We start from the raw sequence: 26,634 nt of genomic DNA, 5'->3' as shown, positions 1-26,634 counted from the left end.
AATCCCTGCCCTGCACCTGCTGCCCACAACCATTGCTGCTCCAGGCCAGGCTGCTGGTGGCCTTCTTGGCCACCTGGGCACCGCCTGGCTCATCTGCAGCTGCTGGCACCCAGCACCCCCAGGGCCTTTCCTGCTGGGCCCTTTCCAGCCACTCTGCCCCCAGCCTGGAGCCTTCCTGGGGTAGGTGTGCTCCCAGTTTTTGAATCTCAACCCCACTGGCCCTCAGCCATGGGTGCAGCCTGGCCAGGTCCCTCCCTGCCCTCACCACTGCCACCCAACTGAGTGCCATCTGCAAACTCCCCAAGGGCACCTGGGCTGCCCTCACCCAGCTGGTGGATCCTTTGGTGCCAGCCAGGTGGTGGCAAGCCAATACGACTGAGCTGCCTTGCGAGCCTCAGCACATTCAAAGCTGCTCTTTATCCCTGGCTCTCCCCATTCCCTACCAGCTGGATAAATTAAGCTGTTTCAGTGGAATTATTACTCCTGGGGTGGGGTTTGGGGTTTTTTTTTGATATCTAATTTTCCATTTCCAAGTTCATTCATCTTCTGCTCTCCAGGAGGCAATTGAAGTGCAGGACCTGGCTGGCGGTGCCCTATAAAGCCAGCACCGTGATCTACGCAGCTCTCTGGAGCAGTAATAGACTCCTTCCACCAAAGAAAGAGGGAAAGAGATTGCTTTTTTGTGCTGGTTGCTGCAGCCCCAGAAGCTAGGTGAATGTATGTCACAAATCCTTAGGGAGCAGCTGGGGATTAAGTCACAGAGCAGCCTGCCTGCAGAAAGCAGCAGTGGAGCTAAATAACCTTGCAGTCCTTTTGGGAGTGGGTGGGAGGGGTGGGTGGTGAAGGTTTTACTACAGGTAGCAAACAAACTTAATGCCTGCTGAGTGACTGCTGTTAAACTGCTTGGGCTGCTCTAAGGAAATGAAAGGGGGGGAAAAAAAAAAGCATTCATACAAATAAATCCCAAACCCACCCCAAAAAAACACTCCCAACCCAAATCCACATCTGTGAAAAGAGCAAACTCCAGGCTGCAGTGCTGCTCTGGGCCTCCTGCCACAGGACAAAAGGAATCACAGAATGGTAGGGGTCAGAGGATTGGTTTGCTTGGAAAGAGGCCTTCAGGGTGATTGAGTTAGGAACTGGCTGGAAGGCCGAGCCCAGAGAGTGGTGGGGAATGGTGCCACAGCCAGCCAGGTACCAGGGGTGTCCCCCAGGGATCAGTGCTGGGCCCCAGCCTCTTTAACATCTTCCTTGATGATCTGGATGAGGGGATTGAGTCAGCCATCAGCAAATTTGCAGATGACACCAAGTTGGGAACAGATGTTGGTCAGTTGGAGGGCAGAAGGGCTCTGCAGAGGGACCTCGACCGACTGGACAGATGGGCAGAGTCCAACAGGATGGCATTCAACAAGTCCAAGTGCCAGGGGCTGCACTTTGGCCACAACAACCCCATGCAGAGCTACAGGCTGGGGTCAGAGTGGCTGAGAGCTGCCAAACAGAGAGGGACCTGGGGGTGCTGATTGACAGCTGGCTGAACATGAGTCAGCAGTGTGCCCAAGTGGCCAAGAAGGCCAATGGCATCCTGGCCTGCATCAGGAAGAGTGTGGCCAGCAGGAGCAGGGAGGTCATTGTGCCCCTGGACTCAGCATTGGTTAGGCCACACCTTGAGTCCTGTGTCCAGTTCTGGGCCCCTCAGTTTAAGAAGGACATTGAGACACTTGAAGGTGTCCAGAGAAGGGCAACAAGGCTGGGGAGAGGCCTTGAGCACAGCCCTGTGAGGAGAGGCTGAGGGAGCTGGGGTTGCTTAGCCTGGAGAAGAAGAGGCTGAGGGGAGACCTTCTTGCTCTCTACAACTACCTTAAAGGAGGTTGTAGCCAGGTGGGGGTTGGTCTCTTCTCCCAGGCAAGCAGCACCAGAACAAGAGGACACAGTCTCAAGCTGTGCCAGGGGAGGTTTAGGCTGGAGGTGAGGAGAAAGTTCTTCCCAGAGAGAGTAATTTGTCATTGGAATGTGCTGCCCAGGGAGGTGGTGGAGTCCCCATCCCTGGAGGTGTTCAAGAGGGGATTGGATGTGGCACTTGGTGCCATGGTTTAGCAGTCATGAGGTGCTGGGTGACAGGTTGCACTTGATGATCCTTGAGGTCTTTCCAGCCTTATTGACTCTATGATCTTAAAGGGCTCTTCTCAACCAAAGCAATTCTCTGCTCCTGTGCTGCTGACTCCCCAGATGCTGCCCACAAGGTGGCATTTGAGAGCTTTGATTGATGGGACAGAAAAGCCTTTTCCTTGGCTGCTTCAGCAGCTGCTCCTCTCCCTCTGCCTCTCTTGCTCAGGACACTCCAGGCAGCAGCTGGCAAGGCTGCCAGCACTCAGGTGGCCACCCTTGAAAGAGCAAAACCTGCCCTTGGAAGGAGCAGCTGCAAGAAGCCTCCCTGCTCCTCTCAGCATTCCCTCAGGTGTTTGGGGTGTTCCTGGCCTGCTGGCTTCCCCCAGCTTGCTCAAGGCCTCATCCAGCCTGGCCTTCAGCACCTCCAGGGAGGAGGCATCCACAGCCTCCCTGGGCAGCCTGTGCCAGAGCCTCCCCAGCCTCATGGGGAAGAACTTCTTCCTAACATCCAATCTGAATCCCTTCTCCTCTAGCTTGGATCCCTTCCCCTCAGTCCTATCACTCCCTGATGCCCTAAGAAGTCCCTCCCCAGCTTTCCTCTAGCCCACCTTCAGATAGAATCACTAAGGTTGGAAAGAGAATCATTAAGGTTGGAAAAGACCTCAAGGATCATCAAGTCCACCCATCAACCTCTTCTCACAGGCAACAAGTGACAGGCAGGCCTGCTCAAGGCTTCATGCAGCCTGGCCTTCAGCACCTCCAGGGAGGAGGCATCCATAACCTAAACAAACTCTCCAGCTCCATCCCCTTCTGCAGGAACCAAGTCAGTGGAGGTGATGAGAGCCTGGATGAGGCATCTGATGCCATGGTTTAGCTGGTTAGATGGTGTTGGGGGATAGGTTGGACTGGATGATCTTGAAGGTCTTTTCCAACCTGGTTAATTCTGTATTCTGTGTCTGCAGAGGTTCCATCCAAGCCCTACAGTTCTGGGCTTCAGGGGATCTGGGCTTCAGGGATTCTCCCTGCTCAGTCCTGGTGGGCTCCGTGGTGCTTGTCTCATTGCTCTGCTCTCATTTCCATGCCAGGTGCATCTGTCCTCCTGGTTACACTGGCAGCTTTTGCCAGCTGGCTGTAGGCAGCTGCCTTGGGAACCAGTGCTCTGAGCATGGTGTGTGCCAGGAGCACCTGGACAGCTACAGCTGCAGCTGTGCCCCTGGCTACGAGGGAGCCTTCTGTGAAGCTGAGACAGATGAGTGCTTGAGCTCGCCTTGCAGGAATGGAGCTACCTGTGTGGATCTCCTTGGCCACTTCTCCTGTCACTGTGCTGCTGGCTTCAAAGGTAACCTGACCCTTGGGAAGGGTCTTGCACTGCAGGGGTGGTTTGGAAAGACCTCTGAGATCATCCAGCCAAGCAGCAGCATGGCCGTTAAGGGTCACATTCACAAACTGCATCAGGTTGGAAGGGACCCTCCAAGGTGCCATGGTTTAGTTGATCAGATGGTGTTGGGTGATAGGTTGGACCTGATGATCTCAAAGGTCTTTTCCAACCTGGTCCTATTCTGTTCTACTCTACTCTACTCTACTCTACTCTACTCTACTCCTATCCTATCCTATCCTATCCTATCCTATTCTTCTCTATTCTATTCTTCTCTATTCTATTCTTCTCTGTTCTATTCTACTCTACTCCCATCCTATCCTATCCTACTCTGTTCTCTCAGCATGGCTAAGTATTATGTAAGGTCATCTTGTCCAAGCCCCTGCAGGCATGGCTCAGGTTGGAAGGGAGCTCAGAGCTCATCCCCTCCACCCTCCCCACCATGCCCAGGGACACCTCTCAGCTAGGCTCAGCTGCTCAAGGCCTCATCCAGCCTGGCCTTCAACACCCCCAGGCAGGAGGCAGCCACAGCCTCCCTGGGCAGCCTGTGCCAGAGTCTCAGCACCCTGGCACTGAACAACTTCTTCCTCAGCTCCACTCTGCCCCTGCTCTGCCTCAGCTCCAAACCATTCCCCCTTGGCCTGTCCCAGACACCCTCAGCAGAAGTCTCTTTGCAGCCTTCCTGCAGGATCCCTTCAGGTCCTGGCAGGCAGCTCTGGGGTCCCCCTGGAGTCTTATGACTACAAGATGATTATGGGACTGGGAGGTCTACCTTGAAGAGGAAAGGCAAAGTCCTACAGCATCTAAAAGTACAAAAGTTCCTTAGTGTGAGGGTGATGGAGCCCTGGAACAGGTTGCCCATGGAGGTGATGGAGGCTCCCTCCTTGGAGACATTCAAAGTCAGGCTTGATGGGGCTGTGAGCAACCTGCTCTGGTTGGTGATGTCCCTGCTGACTGCAGGGGGGTTGGACTGGAGGAGCTTTAGCTTCCAACCCAAACCATTCTGTGATTCTGTGACCAGGCCTAGAATCCATGCACAGAGGGAAGTTAGAATCAGCAGGATAGAAGCCCAGAGGCAGGACTGGAGGAGGCACAGCTAAAGCAGATCTCAGGCCAGACCTAAGTGCCTACAGCTGGGTAAGGCTGAGCTCTTGGGTAAGCTCTTTGGGTAAGGGGCTGGAAATGTGGAGAGGTCCCAGGTGAGGATGCTCAGGAGGTGATTATGTTAGCAGGGTCCCCTGGGAGGCTGAAGCTGTAACTGGTGCTGCAGTACTGGAGGCTATTGGGTTCAGCTGGGGGGTGACACACCTTGCCTGATTGGTGCCTCCACCTCCATTCTCACAGCCCTCATTTAAGAGGGTAGGAGCAGGATGAGAGCAGAGCTTCTGTGTGCTCCCCCAGCAAACCAGCCTGGGTGGCTCTGGTTGCCTTGTTCTGGTCCAAGGGACTGATTCTTCCTGGCACCTCCTGCCCATGCAGCCTGCTTGGTGGGTAGTGGTGCAAACCATGGAGACAGGTGAGTGGAGCCCTGGGACCTGTACAGCTGAGGCACCACACACTTCCCAGCCCCAGCTCCCCCTGGGAGCCTCTCTCCCCTCCCCTCCCCTCCTCCCGGCCCCAGCTTCCCTCAGCAGCTGGAATGTTGTTGTAGAATCAGAGGACTCTTGTGCTTGGAAAAGAACTTCAATCTCATTGAACCTAACCTTCTACCTTGGTCTCTTCTGCCAGGCAAGCAGCACTAGAACAAGAGGACACAGTCTCAAGCTGTGCCAGGGAGGTTTAGGCTGGATGTTAGGAAGAAGTTCTTCCCAGCAAGAGAGATTGGCCATTGGAATGTGCTGCCCAGGGAGGTGGTGGAGTCCCCATCCCTGGAGGTGTTTAGGAAGAGCCTGGCTGAGGCTCTTGGTGCCATGGTTTAGTTGATTAGATGGTGTTGGGTGAGAGGTTGGGCTTGGTGATCTCAAAGGTCTCTTCCAGGCTGGTTAATTCTGTTCTGTTCTAGTCAAATTCAGACCAGGATGGACATTAAACCTTGACCCCAAGTGCCATGGCCACAGCTTTCTGGAATCCCTCCAGGGCTGGGGACTCCACCACCTCCCTGGGCAGCCTCTGCCAGTCCCTGACCACACTTCCAGCAAAGACATTTCTCCTCCTCTCCAACCTAACCCTCCCCTCCAGGCCATTTCTGTTCCTTCTCCTCCTTCCTCCCCCTCCCTGATTCTGGGGAGAAGAGCCTAGCCCCCACCTAGCTCCAGCCTCCTCTCAGGGAGCTGTAGAGAGCAATGAGGTCTCCCCTCACTAGCAGAAGTGGTCTAGCTGGGGATGTCCCTGCTGACTGCAGGGGGTTTGGACTGGATGACCTTGGGAGGCCCCTTCCAACCATTCCCTGCTCACTTTGAACCCTCTCCTCCTGGTGCTTCCCCACTTGGTGATGTGGTTCCCTGGAAGCAGGGAAGGAATCCAGCCCCCGAGCCATGGCTTAATTAAACAGCTGATTCAACAGGAAGTGTTGCCACCAATGCTGTTTGGATGAGCTGTGCTAATGTCAGCCTTGGAAGTGGAAATGCAGCCAGTGGTTTCTGTTAGCCTGCTTTGATGCTAAGAGCAATTTGTAGCCAATTAGGGATCTGTGAGTTATTCTCATCTGGGCCTTCAAAGGAGCTGCTCAGCATCCGTTGCAAATGTGGAGCTGAGAGTGGCTGCATGCTGGGAGTGGGGGGAGGGGGGGAAAAAAACACCCAACAAGGCTTCTCTTATGTCTTGAAGGGTGAGAAAATTTGGTCTCTCAGAAGCTGCAGAGGTGATTTTTAATTCCTAGGGATGGGTTGGGTTGGAAGGGACCTTCAAGACCATCCAGCCCTGGATGCCCTGGAATGGGTTGTCCAGGGAGGTGGTTGGGGCACCAGCCCTGGAGGTGTTTAAGCCCAGGCTGGATGAGGCTCTGGGCAGCCTGATGTAGTGTGGGGTGTCCCTGCCCATGGCAGGGGGGTTGGAACTAGCTGATCCTTGTGGTCCCTTCCAACCCTGGCTGATTCTAGGAGCCAGATGCTGACAGCAGGAGCAAGTGGCACTGAGGAGGGCAGTGAAGCCTTTCCCACTCTGCTCAGAAGCCTCAGCTTCAACACCCTGTAGAAGACATTTTGAGAAGGCCTCCTGAAGTGCCTGTCAATGTTCCCATGGGAGAGAGCCAGGGAATTCCTTGGCTTGGCAGAGCCCTCTGAGCTCATCCAGCCCAACCAGCAGCCCAGCCCCACCATGGCCACCAAACCCTGGCCCCAGCTGCCATGGCCACAGCTTCCTGCAACCCCTCTAGGGATGGGGACTCCACCACCTCCCTGGGCAGCCTCTGCCAGACCCTCACCACTCTTGCAGCACAGACATTTTTCCTCCTCTCCAACCCAGCCCTCCTCTGGCACAATTCCAGGCCATTTCCCCTCCTTCTAAAGCCAAAGGACAGCTGCCTCCCAGCTCCTGGGAGGAAGATGAAGCCCATCCCAGTCCAAGCCAGAACAATCATCTGCCTGAGACAGGGAATACTTCAGGTGGAGAGCTCCCAGTGCCCAAGCCAGGCCTTGCTATAGCTCTGTGCTCATCATATTGAAGTGGTTAACCTCTTTGTAAGATGCCACTTCCTTACTTCTGTCACCAAAGCAAAGGGGTTTTTTCCTCCTCTCCAACCTAACCCTCCCCTGGCACAATTCCAGGCCCTTTCTTCTCCTCCTCTCACTTGGGAGAAGAGGCCAACCCCCAGCTCATTAAATGAGGATGGTTTCAGTTGGGACTTTAAGGATCATCCAGTCCTAACCCCCTGCCATGGGCAGGGACACCTTCCACCAGCCCAGGTTGCTCAAGGCTTCATCCAGCCTGGCCTGGAACACCTCCAGGGAGGGCACATCCACAGCCTCCCTGGGCAGCCTGTGCCAGGGTCCCTTGCTGTCAGGAATTTCTCCCTCATCTCCAGTCTAGGTTCAATTGCTATCCATGGATCAGTTTTGTGCTCTGAGAATATCAGTCCTGAAGATTCTCTAGCAGCTGATTGCTGGAAGGTTTGGGACATTTCAGGTTGGACTTGATGATCTTTGAGGTCTTTTCCAACCTCACTGATTCTATTGATTCTGTGCCCCCCTGTGAGCTGCAGCTACCAGTTTAGCTCTCTTTGTTATGCCACCTAGCCAGCATCATTGAGCTCTCTGGGTTAGAAAAGACCTCTGTGATCCTCCCAGAGATGATGCTTCTCTGCAGCACACAAACCCCAGGTGTCTTCATTGTCCCTGAGTGGGTTTCAGATGGCAGCAGTGAATATCAGCCATGGTGTGGGCAGCAGGAGCAGGGCAGGGATTGTGCCCCTGGACTCAGCACTGCTGAGGCCACACTTTGAGAGCTGGGTTCAGATGTGGGCTCTCACTCCCAGAAGGAAATTGAGGGTTGGAGCAGGTCCAGAGAAGGGATGTGAGGAAGAAGTTCTTCCCCATGAGGGTGGGGAGGCACTGGCACAGGTTGCCCAGGGGGGTGGTGGAAGCCTCATCCCTGGAGGTGTTGAAGGCCAGGCTGGCTGTGGCTGTGAGCAACCTGCTGTAGTGTGAGATGTCCCTGCCCATGGCAGGGGGTTTGGAACTGGCTGAGCCTTGAGGTCCCTTCCAACCCTGACAGTTCTGTGGTCTGTAAATATTGTGAATCCTGGGCATTTTGCCACACCTTGAGTCCTGTGTCCAGCTCTGGGCCCCTCAGGTTAGGCAAGATGTTGAGTTGCTGGAAGGTGTCCAGAGAAGGGCAACAAAGCTGGGGAGGGGTCTGGAGCACAGCCCTGTGAGGAGAGGCTGAGGGAGCTGGGGTTGCTTAGCCTGCAGAAGAGGAGGCTCAGGGGAGACCTTCTTGCTGTCTGCAACTCCCTGAAGGGAGGTTGTAGCCAGGTGGGGGTTGGTCTCTTTTCCCAGGCACCCAGCACCAGAACAAGAGGACACAGTCTCAAGCTGTGCCAGGGGAGGTTTAGGCTGGAGGTTAGGAGAAAGTTCTTCATAGAGAGAAAGATTGGAATGTGCTGCCCAGGGAGGTGGTGGAGTCCCCATCCCTGGAGGTGTTTAGGAGGAGCCTGGCTGAGGCACTTGGTGCCATGGTTTAGCTGATGAGATGGTGTTGGGGGATAGGTTGGCCTGGATGATCTCAAAGGTCTCTTCCAACCTGGTCCATTCCATTCCAGGTCGTAGTTCTGCTTGTCAATACAGCTTTCACTTGCTTCCACCTGAGCTGGTCTGGCAAAGTCAGTGTTGGGGTGGGGGGAACTCTCAACCCACCGCAGAGGGCATCTTAACCAACCCCCTGCAGGCAGCAGGGACACCTCCAGCCAGAGCAGCCCCTGCATCAGCACAGGTGTCCTTATTTTGCCTTTTCCCATGTGTAATTTCAGGGGAGACCTGTTCTGTCCAGGTGGCTGAGTGTCTGGACAGGCCCTGCTGGAATGGAGGAGTCTGTGAAGAAGACCTCAATGGCTTCAGGTGCAACTGCTCCCTCGGTGAGTCCTCCCAGCTTGGGTTTGACTGCAGGCGAGAGTTCTGCACTTGGCACCTCTGAAGCCTTGAGTGCAAGGCACAGAGAGGGTGATTGTGACTGACAGAGAGGAGAACTTGAGTTTGCTCTTCCTCTTTCACCATTTTGCCAGCTTCTGCTGCTCTCCATTGAGTCTGTCCTTCCCTTGGGCTGTACCTTCCTCGCCTCAGGTTGTTCTCTGAAGCTGTGCCACTTGTTGCCCTTTCCATTCCTCTCCCAGTGGCCTTTGCCCCTGCTCTTGTTTAAGGGTAATTAATGTTTGCTGCTGCTGTGCTCATGCAGCCTCCTTAAACCTCTGCTGCTTGCAGGCAGCAAGCTGGGGATTAATGATGGCTTTGTGTTCCTTTCCTGATGAACTGGAGGTTTCAGCTGGTTTTAACTTGTGAGCATTTCAAATGTGCTCTTTGGGGGAAGATTACTTTGCTCTTTAGAGTCAAGCTCTGGTGATCATTTCAGTCCACACCTTGCCTGCACACAGAACAAATCACTTCAGCATTTCAATGATTAGGAGCAAATTCCTGGCAGGGAGGCTGCTGAGACCCTGGCACAGGCTGCCCAGGGAGGCTGCTGAGACCCTGGCACAGGCTGCCCAGGGAGGCTGCTGAGACCCTGGCACAGGCTGCCCAGGGAGGCTGCTGAGACCCTGGCACAGGCTGCCCAGGGAGGCTGCTGAGACCCTGGCACAGGCTGCCCAGGGAGGCTGCTGAGACCCTGGCACAGGCTGCCCAGGGAGGCTGCTGAGACCCTGGCACAGGCTGCCCAGGGAGGCTGCTGAGACCCTGGCACAGGCTGCCCAGGGAGGCTGTGGCTGTCCCCTCCCTGGGGGTGTTCAAGGCCAGGCTGGATGAGGCCTTGAGCAACCTGAAGGTTGGAGCTGAAGGTGTCCCTGCCCATGGTAGGTGGCTTGGAGCTGGATGGTCTTTGAGGTCCCTTCCAAGCCAACCCATTCTGTGACCCTGTGGAATGTGGGGGGCTATTTTCTTCTTGTGGTAGTTCAGCTGAACTAAAACATTGTCTAGGATGCAATGACAGCCTCCATGGAGATAGTGAGCAAGGATTTTACTCACCTCTTGCTCTTCAGCCTGACCCTGCTCTGCTCAGACCTCACCTCCAATCCTACCTCCAGGTCTGGTCTCCCCAGCAGGAGAAGGACACAGAGCTGTGGAGTGAGTCCAGAGGAGGACACAAAGATGCTCCCAGGGCTGGAGCAGCTCTGCTGTGAGGCCAGGCTGAGGGAGCTGGGGGTGCTCAGCCTGCAGAGGAGAAGGCTTCAGAGGGACCTCAGAGCTGCCTGCCAGGACCTGAAGGGATCCTCCAGGAAGGCTGCAGAGAGACTTTTGCTGAGGGTGTCTGGGACAGGCCAAGGGGGAATGGTTTGGAGCTGAGGCAGAGCAGGGGCAGAGTGGAGCTGAGGAAGAAGTTGTTCAGTGCCAGGGTGCTGAGACTCTGGCACAGGCTGCCCAGGGAGGCTGTGGCTGCCTCCTGCCTGGGGGTGCTCAAGGCCAGGCTGGATGAGGCCCTGAGCAGCTGAGCCTAGCTGAGAGGTGTCCCTGGGCATGGTGGAGGGGATGAGCTCTGTGTGGTACTTCCAGCCTGAGCCAGTCTGTGAAGTTTAACCTGGATGAATTTAAGCCTAAGACAATCACAGTAGGGTAGGGGTTGGAAGGCACCTCTGGAGATGTTCATCCCTGGAGGTGTTTAAGCCCAGGCTGGATGAGGCTCTGGGCAGCCTGATCTAGTGTGAGGTGTCCCTGCCCATGGCAGGGGGGTTGGAACTAGATGATCCTTGTGGTCCCTTCCAACCCTGACTGATTCTATGATCTGCTTTGCAGTGTTCCTGAGATCATCCAGCCCAAGCCCTCTGCCAGGGCAGGGGCACCTAGAGAATGGCTTGGATGGGAGCACACTGCGATGGGTTAGGAACTGGCTGGAGGCTGAGCCCAGAGAGTGGTGGGGAATGGTGCCACAGCCAGCTGGCAGCCAGGCACCAGTGGTGTGTCCCAGGGATCAGTGCTGGGCCCCAGCCTCTTTAACATCTTTATTGATGATCTGGATGAGGGTGTTGAGTCCATCAGCAGTAAATGTGCAGATGACACCAAGCTGGGCGCAGGAGTTGATCTGCTGGAGGGTAGAGAGGCTCTGCAGAGGGACCTCGACAGGCTGGGCAGATGGGCAGAGGCCAAGGGCAGGAGACTGAACACATCCAAGTGCCAGGTGCTGCACATTGGCCACAGCAACCCCAGGCAGTGCTACAGGCTGGGGTCAGAGTGGCTGAGAGCAGCCAGGTGGAAAGGGACCTGGGGGTGCTGGTTGATGGTAGGCTGAACATGAGCCTGCAGTGTGCCCAGGTGGCCAGGAGGGCCAATGGCATCCTGGCCTGCATCAGGAACAGTGTGGCCAGCAGGAGCAGGGAGGTCATTGTGCCCCTGTACACTGCCCTGGTTAGGCCACACCTTGAGTCCTGTGTCCAGTTCTGGGCCCCTCAGTTTAGGAAGGAGGTTGACTTGCTGGAGTGTGTCCAGAAAAGGGCAACAAGGTTGGTGAGGGGCTTGGAGCACAGCCCTGTGAGGAGAGGCTGAGGGAGCTGGGGTTGCTTAGCCTGGAGAGGAGGAGACTCAGGGGTGACCTTATTGCTCTCTACAACTACCTGAAGGGAGGTTGTAGTGAGGCGGGGGTTGGTCTCTTCTCCCAGGCAACCAGCACCAGAACAAGAGGACACAGTCTCAGGCTGTGTCAGGGGAGGTTTAGGCTGGAGGTTAGGAGGAAGTTTTACACAGAGAGAGTGATTGCCCACTGGAATGGGCTGCCTGAGGAGGTGGTGGGGTCGCCGTCGCTGGGGGTGTTCAGGGCGAGGCTTGACAGGATGCTTGGTTCCATGGTTTAGCTGATTAGGTGGTGTTGGATGATAGGTTGGACACGATGATCTTGAAGGTCTCTTCCAACCTGGTTTATTCTATTCTATTCTAATGGAAGTTTGCCTTCTGTCTTGTGTCTCAGGACAGGTGGACAGGTCACCAGTCAGTGCCTCCAGGGGGTTCCTAAGGCATCATCTTGTGTTGAGAACAAAATAAACCCCTGGAGAGCTTCAGGAGGATGGATTTATTAGAGTAACCAACCCTAAGCCAAATGAAATTGTAGGCAGAGGAGATCTCTAACCCAGCTGTTTCCATGGCAACCTCCCTCTCTCAGGGTCCCAGAAACCTTTTGCTGCCTTGCTCAGTGCTGCTCATCACTGCCAGGGTGTGCTCTGAGTCAGTGGGGAGAGGTGCCTGGTGGATCCACTCACAAAGTGAGGTGAAATGCCTGGTGGAAAGGGGGGAGCTGTGTGCATTCCAATGGGGTCTCCAAGACCTGCTTGCTAATAGGGACATCTGTGCCAGCTGCTGCCCATTGACAGCAGCATCAGCATGAGGCTGGCCCAAGGAGGTTCATGAGTTCAGGGGGTTTAAGTGCAGGTGTCATGGTTGTGGACAAAACAGGAACCTGTTTGGGATGTTGGGTGGTGGTTGGCACTGGGATAGGGTGTCATAGAATCAATCAGGTTGGAAAAGACCTCCTCAGAGATCATCAAGTCCAACCTATCCCCCAACACCATCTAACCAACTAAACCATGGCACCAAGCACCCCATCCAGTCTCCTCCTAAACACCTCCAGGGACAGGGACTCCACCACCTCCCTGGGCAGCACATTCCAATGGCCAATCTCTCTTGCTGGGAAGAACTTCCTCCTAACCTCCAGCCTAAACCTCCCCTGGCACAGCTTGAGACTGTGTCCTCTTGTTCTGGGGCTGCTTGCCTGAGAGAAGAGACCAACCCCCACATGGCTACAAGCTCCCTTCAGGGAGCTGCAGACAGCAAGAAGGTCTCCCCTGAGCCTCCTCTTCTCCAGGCTAAGCAACCCCAGCTCCCTCAGCCTCTCCTCACAGGGCTGTGCTCCAGACCCCTCCCCACCTTTGTTGCCCTTCTCTGGACACCTTCCAGCACCTCAACATCTTGCCTAACCTGAGGGGCCCAGAACTGGACACAGGACTCAAGGTGTGGCCTAAGCAGTGCTGAGCACAGGGCACAATGACCTCCCTGCTCCTGCTGGCCACACTCTCCCTGATGCAGGCCAGGATGCCATTGGCCTTCTTGGCCACCTGGGCTCACTCCTGGCTCATGTTCAGCCTACTCTCAACCAGCACCCCAGGTCCCTCTCTGCCTGGCTGCTCTCAGCCACTCTGCCCCCAGCCTGTAGCACTGCCTGGGGTTGTTGTGGCCAATGTGCAGAACCTGGCACTTGGATGTGTTCAATCTCCTGCCCTTGGCCTCTGCCCATCTGTCCAGCCTGGCAAGGTCCCTCTGCAGAGCTCTCCTAGCCTCTAACAGATCAACTCCTGCCCCCAGCTTGGTGTCATCTGCACATTTACTGCTGATGGACTCAATGCCCTCCTCCAGATCATCAATAAAGCTATTGACCAGGCTGGGGCCCAGCACTGATCCCTGGGGCACACCACTGGTGCCTGGCTGCCAGCTGGCTGTGGCACCATTCCCCACCACTCTCTCTCTGTCCTGGGAGGTGGTGAAGTCCCCATCCCTGGAGGGTTTCTGGAAACCTGTGACCATGGCACCTGGGGCCATGGTTTGGTGGCCATGGTGGGGCTGTGTTGATGTTGGACTGGGTGATCTCAGAGGGCTTTGCCAAGCCCAACAATTCCATGGTTCTGTGTCTACTTCTCTAAGTTTAGAGCACATTAGGGCTGCAATAGAAGAAAAGGTCAAGTTGTAGGCAATCCTAATCCAAGACCTGGCTGCAGTGGGCCTGGTGAGGTCTCAGCAGAGCAGAGAGGGGGAATCCTCTCCCTCATCTTGCTGGTCACCCTGCTTTTGATGCAGCCCCAACTAGAGCAGGCTGCTCAGAGTCCCATCAAGCTTGACCTCTGATATGTCCAGGGATGGAGCCTGCACCATTCCTTTGGGCACCCACTTGCAGTGGCTGCAGTGAGGTGGGGGTTGGGCTCCTCTCACATGCAGCAAGCAACAGGACAAGAGGAAACAGCCTCAAGTTCTGCCAGGGGAGGTTCAGGTTGGAGACAAGGAAAAATTCCTTCCCAGAAAGGGCTCTCAGGCACTGGCACAGGCTGCCCAGGCAGGGAGGTGATGGACTCCACATCCCTGGAGGTGTTGCAAAGACACAAGGCTGTGCTGCTGAGCTTGTAGTGGCAGTGGCTCAGCTGCAGGGGTGAGGTTGTGAGCTCTTGGGGGGTGTGTGTTGGACTGGGTGGCCTCAAAGGTCTCTTCCAACCTCAACAGCTCTCTGGTTCTCTGACTATTCATTCTAGAAGCAGCTACTCCTCCTCTCAGCAGCCCTCTGACCTGAGTTAACATGCTGAGAAAATAGAAGGTTGCTCCCACATTTTCTGTTGGCACTGATGAGTGAGGCTGGAAGGATCTCCAGAGGTCATCCATGTCCTGCTCAGAGCACATTCAGTTAGGTCAGGTAGGTCCAGATCCTGAGTTCCCCACCTACAGAGATGCCACAACCCCTCTGAGTGACCTGTGCCAGTGGCTCAGGGCTCAGTGCTCCATCTGACTGCCTCAGCAGCTCTGTGGGTGACAGCAGGCTGGGACACACAGTTGATGTGCTTGAGGGGAGGCTTTCCAGGCCTGGTGAGATATGAGCCACCAGGCTCTGTGAAGTTCAACAGCCCCAGGGCCAGCACAAGCTGCTGTGTCAGTGCTGGGAGGGATGTGCTGCAGAGAAGGTCCTGAGCTGCTGTCTGGATGAGGACATGAATGTGGGCTGGGACTGCACTCTGGTGGTAGTGAAGGCTAAGGACACAGAAGGTTGCTGTGGTGCCAGGCAAGCAGCACCAGAACAGGAGGACACAGTCTCAAGCTGTGCCAGGGGAGGTTTAGGCTGGAGGTTAGGAAGAAATCCTTCCCAGAGATTGGCCCTTGGGATGTGCTGCCCAGGGAGGTGGTGGAGGACTGCTAAAGGACAGTCAGGGAGAAGAGACCAACCCCCACCTGGCTACAACCTCCCTTCAGGGAGCTGCAGACAGCAAGAAGGTCTCCCCTGAGCCTCCTCTTCTCCAGGCTAAGCAACCCCAGCTCCCTCAGCCTCTCCTCACAGGGCTGTGCTCCAGACCCCTCCCCAGCTTTGTTGCCCTTCTCTGGACACCTTCCAGCACCTCAACATCTTGCCTAACCTGAGGGGCCCAGAACTGGACACAGGACTCAAGGTGTGGCCTCACCAGTGCTGAGCACAGGGCACAATGACTTCCCTGCTCCTGCTGGCCACACTCTTCCTGATGCAGGCCAGGATGCCATTGGCCTTCTTGGCTGCCTGGGCACGCTGCTGGCTCATGTTCAGCCTACTCTCAACCAGTACCCCCAGGTCCCTCTCTGCCTGGCTGCTCTCAGCCACTCTGCCCCCAGCCTGTGGCATTGCCTGGGGTTGCTGTGGCCCATTCCAATGGCCAATCTCTCTTGCTGGGAAGAACTTCCTCCTCACATCCAGCCTAAAAACCAATCTCTGGCAGCAGTGAGGAAGGTTCTTCCCCCACCTGGAAGATGCTGCATTCTCTGCCTCAATGTTTTCATCTCCTGTAGTGCCCAAGCTTTGATGCTAGAGGTGCTCTTGCTCTGTAGCCTGCTGGAAAGCTCCTCCAGCCTCTAAGCTTCTGTTGAATGGTATCAGGGAGGGAAAATGGAATCCAAGGCCTTCTGTTGCTGTGATTGCTGCTGAATGAAGTGGAATTTGCCTGGCCTGCCTGCTCTCCTAATGCAGGGCTTGTGCTCAGAGGGGGTTTAGATCAAGTCTCAGCTCCTTTCAAACAGAGGCAAATGCTTCCAGAAAAGAAAGCTCTGCTGTTGGCCAGACAATGAAGGAAGGAAGAATGGGAAGCTAAGCTGCCTTTATCCCTTCTCCTGGCCACACAGTCATTAGCCACAAACTGAGCTGAGCACCAAAGAGAGATTGCCCACAGGCAGCAGCAAGCCAGGCTGAACTCTGAACCCCCAGGAGAAGTGGATCTCCTAAAGGAGGGGTAAGGATTCCCACCTTGCAGCACACACTGCCACTTGCCACTGACAGGAGAGGATGGCTGTGAGCAGAGGGATGTGTGCTGGCACCCCAGGGGCACCTCCCTGCCACAGCAGCCTGGCCCTCTTCTTCTCTCAAAGCTCAGCTGAAGAAAGCTGCCTTGCTTTGCTTTGCTTTGCTTTGCTTGCTTCCTGCTGTGGAGAGAATTCAGCTTCCTCCTCCCACACCCTGACAAGGCTGTCCTAGACAGAACAATAAGCATGGGAACAGAGAGGAATGTGGAGGGAGCTTGCTGCCCTCCACTGCTCACCATCTCCTGCTCATCTGCAGGGGTGGTGGCTGGAGCTGGAGGTGTTGGGCTTGCCTGTGAGGACACACACAGAGCCAGAATTGCTCTGGAGGAAGCAATAGGAGCAAGGGGAAGTATTGCTGGGAGCCAGCAGGCAAGGTGTGAGAGGTTGGATGTTCACTTTGCCACCATTCTACCCTTTCTTTGTCCACTTCAGAACTCCATCTGTACAGCACTGGTGACTTCTTCCCACTGCTTTGGGAGAAGGTGCAGCCAACCCTAGGGAATGCCAGCACTGAGCAGGGGTTTGTGAGGGTGGGAAGAAGCTATTTGCTTTTCACAGGGTCACAGAATGCTTGGAAGGGAGCTCTGGAGCTCTCCCAGCCCCACATTGTTTAGTATTCTGGGAAGGTTTGCTGAACTGTTCCATGAAAAGGAGGAGTGAAATGTCCTGGGCTTGGGAAGAGAGCTGCTGGCTCTGGGAGCCTGCCTGAAGGGCTTTGTGTGTTGCTTTAGGTCAGGTCCTCTGCAACAAGGCTGCAGAGCCAGCAGGGCCATGGAGAGCTCTGGGCACCATTGGTCTGTGACAGGCACCACAGACTGGCAGGGGTTGGAAGGGACCTCTAGAGACCAACTCCAAGCCCCTGCCAGAGCAGGGCACCCAGAACACAGCCAGCTGGGGCTGCAAAGGCTCCACAGAAGGAGACTCCACAGCCTCTCTGGGCAGCCTGCTCCAGGGCTCAGCACCCTCACACCAAGGAAGTTTCTCCTCCTGCTGAGGTGGAACCTCCTGGCTTCCAGTTGGTGTCCACTGCCCCTTGTCCTGTCCCAGAGCCTGGCCCCTTCTTGGCCCCCACCCCTCAGATATTTACAGGTATTGCTCAGCTCCCCTCTCAGCCTTCACCTTTCCAAACTAACCAGCCCCAGGGCTCTCAGCCTCTCCTCACCAAGCAGTGCTGCAGTCCCTTCAGCATCCTCATAGCTCTCCCCTGGACTCTCTCCAGCAGACCCCTGTCCTCCTTTGCCTGGGGAGCCCGGAGCTGGTCACAAGGGCCCCCTGCTGGCTTGTGGTGATCCTCTTGTCTCCCATGGAGCTGCCCTCCACCAGGTCACCCCTCAGCTCTGCTGGTGGAGCAGTTGTGAAAGCAGGGAGAAAGATGTGGTTTGAACTGTGTTTGGTCTTAATGACTTTGTGCCTTGGCTTTATCATTGCTCTGGCCTGGACTTTTGGGCCTTAATTACTTTTTCCCTTGGCTTTATCTTTGCCCTAGACTGGACTTTAGGGTTGTTTGGGGTTGTTTTTTTTTGCTTAATTACTTTGTGTCTTGGCTTTATCTCTCTGCTTTAGGTGATGGCTGTGTTGTGCTTTTCCTTAATGAGTATAGAATTGTTGTTAATTAGTCTGGAATGGGAGACAGCAGCAACTGCAGTGCTACCCTCTTCACAGCTGAAGGGAGCACCTGCAGGTCTGCATCCAGGCTTTAAACCTGGGCCCCTTTGTTGTCAAGGTGTCCTTAATGCACCCATCAAGCATCCTGATCCGTGCCCCTCTCCACACCCCTCCCAAACCCTTCTCCACCAAGCTCTCGGTTCCCCCCTGCAGCACTCAGGGTGCTCTGGGCACCTCCAGCTGAGGAGCTGCTCCTCTGCATTAATTCCATCTCTGAATTCAATGCTTTGTTCCCTGCAGAAGCTGCCCTGCCTGTTGCCAGTCCCCAGCATTTCAGCTCTCCTGAGGCTGCTTCAGAAGTATTTCTGTGTTGAGAGGCAGAGCATTGAATATGCAATGTGGAGAGGGGGATGGAGGCAGCCTCTGCAGGTGACACCAGGCTGTGTTGCCATGCTGGAGGGAAGGATCTGTCCTGAGGGAGCTGGGCAGGCTGCAGAGCTGGGACCAAGCCAGCCTCATGCAGCTCAGCAAGGCCAAGGGCAAGGTCCTGCAGCTGGGGCAGGGCAATCCTAGATCCAGGCTGGGTGAGGAGTGGCTGAAAGCAGCCTGGAGGAGAAGGCCTTGGGGGTGTCAGGTGGTGACAAAGTCCCCAGGAGCCAGCACTGGTCCCTGGCAGCCCAGAGGCAGCTGTGTGCTGAGCTGCAGCCAGAGCAGGGAGAGCAGCAGCACAGGGAGGGGATTCTGCCCCTCTGCTCTGCTCAGACCCCACCTGCAGCACTGCCTCCAGCTCTGGGGCCCCCAGGGGAGTCCAGAAGATAACCAGGGGGCTGGAGAACCTCTGCTGTGGGGCCAGGCTGGGAGAGTTGGGGCTGTGCAGCCTGGAGAAGAGAAGGCTCCAGGGAGACCTTAGAGCTGCCTTCCAGTACCTGAAGGTGGCTGTAGGAGAGCTGGGCAGGGACTTTAGACAAGGGTTGGGAGTGAGAGGATGAGGGACCATGGACACCAACTGGAAGCCAGGAGGTTCACCTCAGCAGGAGGAGAAACTTCTATGGTGTGAGGGTGCTGAGGCCTGGAGCAGGCTGCCCAGAGAGGTGGTGGAGTCTCCTTCTCTGGAGACTTTGCAGCCCCAGCTGGCTGTGTTCTGTGTGCCCTGCCCTGGGTGCCCTGCTCTGGCAGGGGGTTGGGCTGGGTGAGCTCCAGAGGTCCCTCCCAACCTCTGCCATTCTGTGAATCCTCCAAATCCCATGCAGCAACCACTGCTTGACAAGGAACTGCCCTAGAACCCCAGGACAGCTTGAACTGCTCTTGAGCAGATGTTGCACACTGTGTTTGAATGGCTTCAATTTATTCACTTAGGAGTTAACAGCCCAGCTGCTCTCACCCACCACGCACATCCCTCCTGCTCCACAACCATTTAATGGCTCCATGGGCAGGAGCAGTCCATGGCAATTAACAAGCTAATAAATAGGCACAGTGGAGGGTAAATTGCTTGTGCTGCTCTGGAGAAGCAGGAGAGCAGCTGGGAGAGGAGAGGTTGTCAATCTGGTGAGAGCTCAGCTTGAGCCTTCCTCAGCTGATGCTTCTCACAGGGACTCCTCAGTGTCTCACGGGCAGGACTGGAGGTCTTGCCCCCACAGGGCCACATCCCTGGTTCAGGATGGATGTTAGGAAGAAGTTCTTCCCAGCAAGAGAGATTGGCCTGTGGGATGTGCTGCCCAGGGAGATGGTGGAGTCCCCATCCCTGGAGGTGTTTAGGAAGAGCCTAGCTGAGGCACTTGGTGCCATGGTTTAGTTGATCAGATGGTGTTGGGTGAGAGGTTGGACTTGGTGATCTCAAAGGTCTTTTCCAACCTGGTGAATTCTATCCTATTCTATCCTGCCAGCATGAGAGGCACCAGGCTTTGTGACACTGGAAGTGCAGTGGTTGAACCCAGCCAGGAAGGGATATTCTGGCAAGGGCTTGGAGTGATGCCCTGGGAGGGAAGGGATTGAAGCTTGAGGAGGGCAGATGGAGGCTGAGTGTTGATCACAGAATGGGTTTGGGTTGGAAGGGACCTGAAAGCTCATCCAGTGCCACCCCCTGCCATGGGCAGGGACACCTCCCACCAGCCCAGGCTGCTCAAGGCCTCATCCAGCCTGGCCTTGAACTCCTCCAGGGAGGGGACATCCACAGCCTCCCAGGGCAGCCTGTGCCAGTGCCTCAGAGCTCTCTCTGGGAAGAAACTTTTCCTACTATCCAACCTGAGCTTCCCCTGATGCAACTTGAGGCCACTGCCTCTTGACCTGTCAGCTGCTGCATGTGAGAAGCAACCAACCCCCACCTCACCCAACCTCCTTTCAGGGAGCTGCAGAGGGCAATGAGGTCTCCCCTCAGCCTCTTTGCAAGACTGAATGACTCCAGAAAGGGCCTCTGAAGATCATCAAACCTATGCCTTGGTGACAGAAGTAAGGAAGTGGCATCTTACAAAGAGGTTAACCACTTCAATATGATGAGCACAGAGCTATAGCAAGGCCTGGCTTGGGCACTGGGAGCTCTCCACCTGAAGTATTCCCTGTCTCAGGCAGATGATTGTTCTGGCTTGGACTGGGATGGGCTTCATCTTCCTCCCAGGAGCTGGGAGGCAGCTGTCCTTTGGCTTTAGAAGGAGGGGAAATGGCCTGGAATTGTGCCAGAGGAGGGCTGGGTTGGAGAGGAGGAGAAATGTCTGTGCTGCAGGAGTGGTGAGGGTCTGGCAGAGGCTGCCCAGGGAGGTGGTGGAGTCCCCAGCCCTGGAGGGGTTGCAGGAAGCTGTGGCCATGGCAGCTGGGGCCAGGGTTTGGTGGCCATGGTGGGGCTGGGCTGCTGGTTGGGCTGGATGAGCTCAGAGGGCTCTGCCAAGCCAAGGAATTCCCTGGCTCTCTCCCATGGGAACATTGACAGGGGCTTCAGGAGGCCTTCTCAAAATGTCTTCTACAGGGTGTTGAAGCTGAGGCTTCTGAGCAGAGTGGGAAAGGCTTCACTGCCCTCCTCAGTGCCACTTGCTCCTGCTGTCAGCATCTGGCTCCTAGAATCAGCCAGGGTTGGAAGGGACCACAAGGATCAGCTAGTTCCAACCCCCCTGCCATGGGCAGGGACACCCCACACTAGATCAGGCTGGCCAGAGCCTCATCCAGCCTGGGCTTAAACACCTCCAGGGATGGGGCCTCAACCACCTCCCTGGACAACCCATTCCAGGGCTTCACCACTCTCATGGGGAAGAACTTCCTCCTCACCTCCAGCCTGAATCTCCCCACCTCCAGCTTCATTCCATTCCCCCTAGTCCTATCACTACCTGAGATCCTGACAAGTCCCTCCCCAGCCTTCTTGTAGCCCCCTTCAGATACTGGAAGGCCACAATTAGGTCACCTCGGAGCCTTCTCTTCTCCAGACTGAACAGCCCCAACTCCTTCAGTCTGTCCTCACAGGAGAGGTGCTCCAGCCCTCTGATCATCCTTGTGGCCCTGCTCTGGACACCTTCCAGCACCTCCAGATCCCTCTTGCAATAGGGGCTCCAGGCCTGGAGGCAGTGCTGCAGGTGGGGTCTCACCAGAGCTGAGCAGAAGGTCTCTCCCCCACCCTGGCATTGTTCATCCTGTGTCAGCTGGGGGCTCTTCAGGCCCACCCAACTCTGCTGTGATGTCCTTTGCTTCACATGATCCATTTGCTAAATGTCTCTGGGTTTTCTTTCAAGCTCCCTTCCCACCCCTGACCTTCTGTGATATGAAAGATGATGAAAATGATGGAAAGAGTTTGCACTGCTTAATTACAAAGAGGGGGGGGGGAAAAAAACCCAAACAACCCTTTGAAGTCCCAAAGATGAAAGGCAGAGTGGACAACATTCCCAGCAGAGCTGTTGCTGTCTCCTGCAAGCTCTGCTCAGAGCTATTAGCATGGGAGGGCTGCAGAGGGGGGAGAAATTCCTGACAGTGAGGGTGGGGAGATGCTGGCACAGGTTGCTCAGGGAGGCTGTGGATGTGTTCCCAGGAGGTATTCAAGGCCAGGAGGGGTGAGGTGGGGGTTGGTTGCTTCTCACATGCAGCAGCTGACAAGTCAAGAGGCAGTGGCCTCAAGTTGCAGCAGGGGAGGCTCAGGTTGGATAGTAGGAAAAGTTTCTTCCCAGAGAGGGCTCTGAGGCACTGGCACAGGCTGCCCTGGGAGGCTGTGGCTGCCTCCTCCCTGGAGGAGTTCAAGGCCAGGCTGGATGAGGCCTTGAGCAGCCTGGGCTGGTGGGAGGTGTCCCTGCCCATGGCAGGGGGGTGGCACTGGATGAGCTTTAAGGTCCCTTCCAACCCAAACCCATTCTGTGATCAACACTCAGCCTCAATTTGCCCTCCTCAAGCTTCAATCCCTTCCCTCCCAGGGCATCACTCCAAGCCCTTGCCAGAATATCCCTTCCTGGCTGGGTTCAACCACTGCACTTCCAGTGTCACAAAGCCTGGTGCCTCTCATGCTGGCAGGATAGAATAGGATAGAATTCACCAGGTTGGAAAAGACCTTTGAGATCAAGTCCAACCTCTCACCCAACACCATCTAATCAACTAAACCATGGCACCAAGTGCCCCATCCAGGCTCTTCCTAAACACCTCCAGGGATGGGGACTCCACCATCTCCCTGGGCAGCACATCCCACTGGCCAATCTTGAAGGTCTCTTCTAAGCCAGCCTATTCTGTGAATCAATCCTGCACTGGTAGCTGTTCTTTAACAGAGTTAGTGTTGCACAGGTCATTCATAGATCCAAAGGTTCCATCAGCCCAGGCTGCTCAAGGTCTCATCCAGCCTGCCCTTGAACACCTCCAGGCAGGAGGCAGCCAGTGCCAGTGTCTCACCACCCTCACTCAAGAACTTCTTCCTCATCTCCAGTCTCCATCTCTCCTCTCCCAGCTCAAAGCCATGGTCCCTCATTCAGGCACTGCCAGCCCTTGTCCAAAGTTCCTCCCCAGCTCTCCTGAAGCCCTGCAGATACTGAAGTGCAGCCCTAAGGTCTCCCTGGAGCTCCTCCTCTCCAGGCTGCACATCCCTAACCCTCCCAGCCTGTCCCCACAGCAGAGGCTCTCCAGCCTCTGATCACCTTGGTGGCTCCCCCAGCTCCACAACCCTCTTCTGCAGGGGGCAGCAGAGCTGGAGGCACTGCTGCAGCTCTGTGATGGTCTGAATGCGTGGCTTTGTGATTCTGCATTGACCTCTCTGTGAGCAGCACCCTGCAGCTTCCCTGCCCGTGGGGCAGAACCTCTCTCACATTTAGCTCCAGGACAGGCTCTGCAGCCCCAGCGGTGTGCTGATAACACACAGGGAGATGGAGGAGGTCAGAGGTGCTGTGGTTCCTTTGCAGGTTTCTCAGGCCAGTTCTGTGAGCTGGAGAGGAGTGGCTGTGCCTCAGCTCCCTGCTGGAATGGTGCTGCCTGCCTGAGCTCTGGCCACAGCTATGACTGCTTCTGCCCCCAAGGTGAGAGCTGCACAACTCTTTGCTTTGGTTCTCCTTGGCCGCGTCCCACGTTGCCTGCAGGCTGCAAAGCTGCTTCGTGATGCTCTTCAAACCTGCTGGGAGAGCTTCCTGACCATGGAACTTCCTCAGGTCCTTCACAAGAGGGTCTCCACGGGGCAGCACTCAGCCCTCCTGACCAAGAAGTCCCCAGGGGGCTCCTGGGGGGCATCAAGAAGAGTGTGGCCAGCAGGTTGAGGGAGATTTCCCTCTCCATTTGTCCTGCCCTCAGCCACCTCCCTGGGCAGCCTGTTCCAGTATCTCCCCTCCTTCACTGTGCAGAACTTCCTCCTGATGTCCAACCTAACCCTGCCCTGCTACACTTCCAAACCCTTGCCCTTCATCCTATCCCCAGAGCCCCTTCTGAACAGTCCCTCCCCAGCCTGCCTGCAGCTCCCCTGCAGATACTGAACTGCAGCTCTAAGGTCTGCCTGGAGCCTTCCCTTCTCCAGGCTGCACAGCCCCAACTCTCTCAGCCTGTACCACAGGGGAGGTTCTCCAGCCCTCTGATCATCTTTGTGACCTCCTCTGGAGCCTCTCCAGCAGCTCCATGTTCTTCTTATCCTGTGGGCACCAGAGCTGGAGGCAGTGCTGCAGGTGGGGTCTGAGCAGAGCAGAGGGGCAGAATCCCCCCCTGTGCTGCTGCTCTCCCTGCTCTGGCTGCAGCTCAGCACACAGCTGCCTGCTGGGCTGCAAGATGTTGGAAGGCAGCTGAAAACTGAGCTTGGAGAAGATCCTTCTTGCTGCTAGCCTGCCTGATCAGCTGACAGAAAAACACATCTGGGCCCCCCCACTGATCATTTTGGGGCTCAGTCTTCACCTGAGAGAGATGATTAAGCTCTGAATGCAAATGAGGGCTTTGCTGCACACATCCTTAATGAGCTGAGGGTCATTCCAAAGTTTTATGACCTAGGGAGCAGTGGAAATTGGTTTCATGGTCAGTTTGTGAGAGGATGGGGCTGAGCCTGGGGCTGAGGGTGCTGATAGCTTGGCATTAGTCACGGTCCCGCTGCAGCCCTGGCCCCTGGCAGCACTAATGACACTCATTTGGTGGTGTGACCAGCAATTAGAAGGCATTTACAGGAGCATGAAATGTCAGGGATTGCAGTGGTGATCCTCCACTGCTCTGAAGAGCACACAGACAAAATCCCCAAGGCTGCTGGGCTTGACAGAAGTCACAGTGCCACAGGGGAGAAAGAGCAAAGGGGAGAGGAGGGACTGGCTGGGAGCTGGTTTGGCAAACCACAGCCTGATGCTCCTGGGCAAGGCACTGAGACCTGGGAGCACACTGTGTTGGGTGAGGAACTGGCTGGAGACTGAGCCCAGAGAGTGGTGGGGAATGGTGCCACAGCCAGCTGGCAGCCAGGCACCAGTGGTGTGCCCCAGGGATCAGTGCTGGGCCCCAGCCTCTTTAACATCTTTAATGATGATGTGGAGGAGGGCATTGAGTAAATGTGCAGATGACACCAAGCTGGAGGCAGGAGTTGATCTGTTAGAGGGTTGGAGAGCTCTGCAGAGGGAACTTGCCAGGCTGGACAGATGGGCAGAGGCCAAGGGCAGGAGATTGAACACATCCAAGTGCAAGGTTCTGCACATTGGCCACAGCAACCCCAGGCAGTGCTACAGGCTGGGGTCAGAGTGGCTGAGAGCAGCCAGGCAGAGAGGGACCTGGGGGTGCTGGTTGATGGTAGGCTGAACATGAGCCAGGAGTGTGCCCAGGTGGCCAAGAAGGCCAATGGCATCCTGGCCTGCATCAGGAACAGTGTGGCCAGCAGGAGCAGGGAGGTCATTGTGCCCTGTGCTCAGCACTGCTCAGGCCACACCTTGGGTCCTGTGTCCAGTTCTGGGCCCCTCAGGTTAGGCAAGATGTTGAGGTGCTGGAAGGTGTCCAGAGAAGGGCAACAAAGCTGGGGAGGGGTTTGGAGCACAGCCCTGTGAGGAGAGGCTGAGGGAGCTGGGGTTGCTTAGCCTGGAGAAGAGGAGGCTCAGGGGAGACCTTCTTGCTGTCTGCAACTCCCTGAAGGGAGGTTGTAGCCAGGTGGGGGTTGGTCTCTTCTCCCAGGCAGCCAGCACCAGAACAAGAGGACACAGTCGCAAGCTGTGCCAGGGGAGGTTTAGGCTGGAGGTTAGGAGGAAGTTCTTCCCAGAGACAGTTGTTGGCCATTGGAATCTGCTGCCCAGGGAGGTGGTGGAGTCACCATCATTGGAGGTGTTCAGGAGGAGACTTGATGGGGTTCTTGGTGCCATGGTTTAGTTGATTAGATGGTGTTGGGGGATAGGTTGGACTCCATGATCTTGAAGGTCTCTTCCAGCCTATTCTATTCTATTCTGTTCTGTTCTGTTGGGACAAGGCCATGAGCAGCCTGGGCTGGTGGGAGGTGTCCCTGCCCACGGCAGGGGGCTGGAACTGTGTGGTCTTTGGGGTCCCTTCCAACCCAACCCATTGTGTGATTCCTGTGGGTAAGTAGCTGAATGGAAATGTGAAGCCCTAGGGGTCTGTGACTCTGAAATCCTACAGCTCTCTGTTCAGGCCTTAACTCCTCCTGGGGTTGCAAGGTGATTAACATGTCAGTGTTTGCTGGGTCTTTCCCCAAGGCTTTGAAGGTCTGAACTGTGAAATCAACGTTGATGAGTGCCCTCATGGCTTCTGCCAGAGCAACTCCACTTGCCTGGACCTGGTGGCAGGCTACAGCTGTGTTTGTCCCCCAGGCTTCACTGGTAAGATGTCATCGTTAAACAGTGCAAGCTTTTGGTTTCCCCTTTCCTCCAATCAGAGCAGAGCAACAGAGGATTGTTTCAGTGAAGGAGCCACAAGAAAGCCAGGAAGGCACTTTGGACAAGGGCTGGGGGTGCCAGGACGAGGGACAGTGGCTTTGAGCTGGGAGGGGGGAGATGGAGGGGAGGAGGAAATGCTAATCTCTAACCTGAACCTGCCCTGGCACAACCTGAAGCTGTTTCCTCTTGTCCTGTCACTTGTTGCCTGTGAGAAGAGGTTGATGGGTGGACTTGATGATCCTTGAGGTCTTTTCCAACCTTGATGATTCTATCTGAAGGTGGGCTAGAGGAAAGCTGGGGAGGGACTTCTTAGGGCATCAGGGAGTGATAGGACTGAGGGGAAGGGATCCAAGCTAGAGGAGAAGGGATTCAGATTGGATGTTAGGAAGAAGTTCTTCCCCATGAGGCTGGGGAGGCTCTGGCACAGGCTGCCCAGGGAGGCTGTGGATGCCTCCTCCCTGGAGGTGCTGAAGGCCAGGCTGGATGAGGCCTTGAGCAAGCTGGGGGAAGCCAGCAGGCCAGGAACACCCCAAACACCTGAGGGAATGCTGAGAGGAGCAGGGAGGCTTCTTGCAGCTGCTCCTTCCAAGGGCAGGTTTTGCTCTTTCAAGGGTGGCCACCTGAGTGCTGG

At 55.8% G+C, this 26,634-nt stretch overlaps 1 protein-coding gene across 1 annotated transcript in view; it reads left to right on the top strand.

The window, feature by feature from the left end:
• The window catches only part of EYS (eyes shut homolog), a 110,087-nt gene that overhangs the window by 5,668 nt on the left and 77,785 nt on the right, over window positions 1–26,634 (top strand). The window contains exons 4-6 of the mRNA XM_054169571.1: window positions 3,192–3,445; window positions 8,886–8,990; window positions 25,824–25,946. Coding sequence (XP_054025546.1) covers window positions 3,192–3,445; window positions 8,886–8,990; window positions 25,824–25,946 — 482 coding nt within the window. The remainder of the gene's footprint in view (window positions 1–3,191; window positions 3,446–8,885; window positions 8,991–25,823; window positions 25,947–26,634) is intronic.

This window comes from Dryobates pubescens, chromosome 2 (genome assembly GCF_014839835.1).
Source record: "Dryobates pubescens isolate bDryPub1 chromosome 2, bDryPub1.pri, whole genome shotgun sequence".
Lineage (NCBI taxonomy): Eukaryota > Metazoa > Chordata > Aves > Piciformes > Picidae > Dryobates > Dryobates pubescens.
The sequence above is the reverse complement of the archived record's forward strand: the minus strand, read 5'-3'. Positions and strand labels throughout refer to the sequence as shown.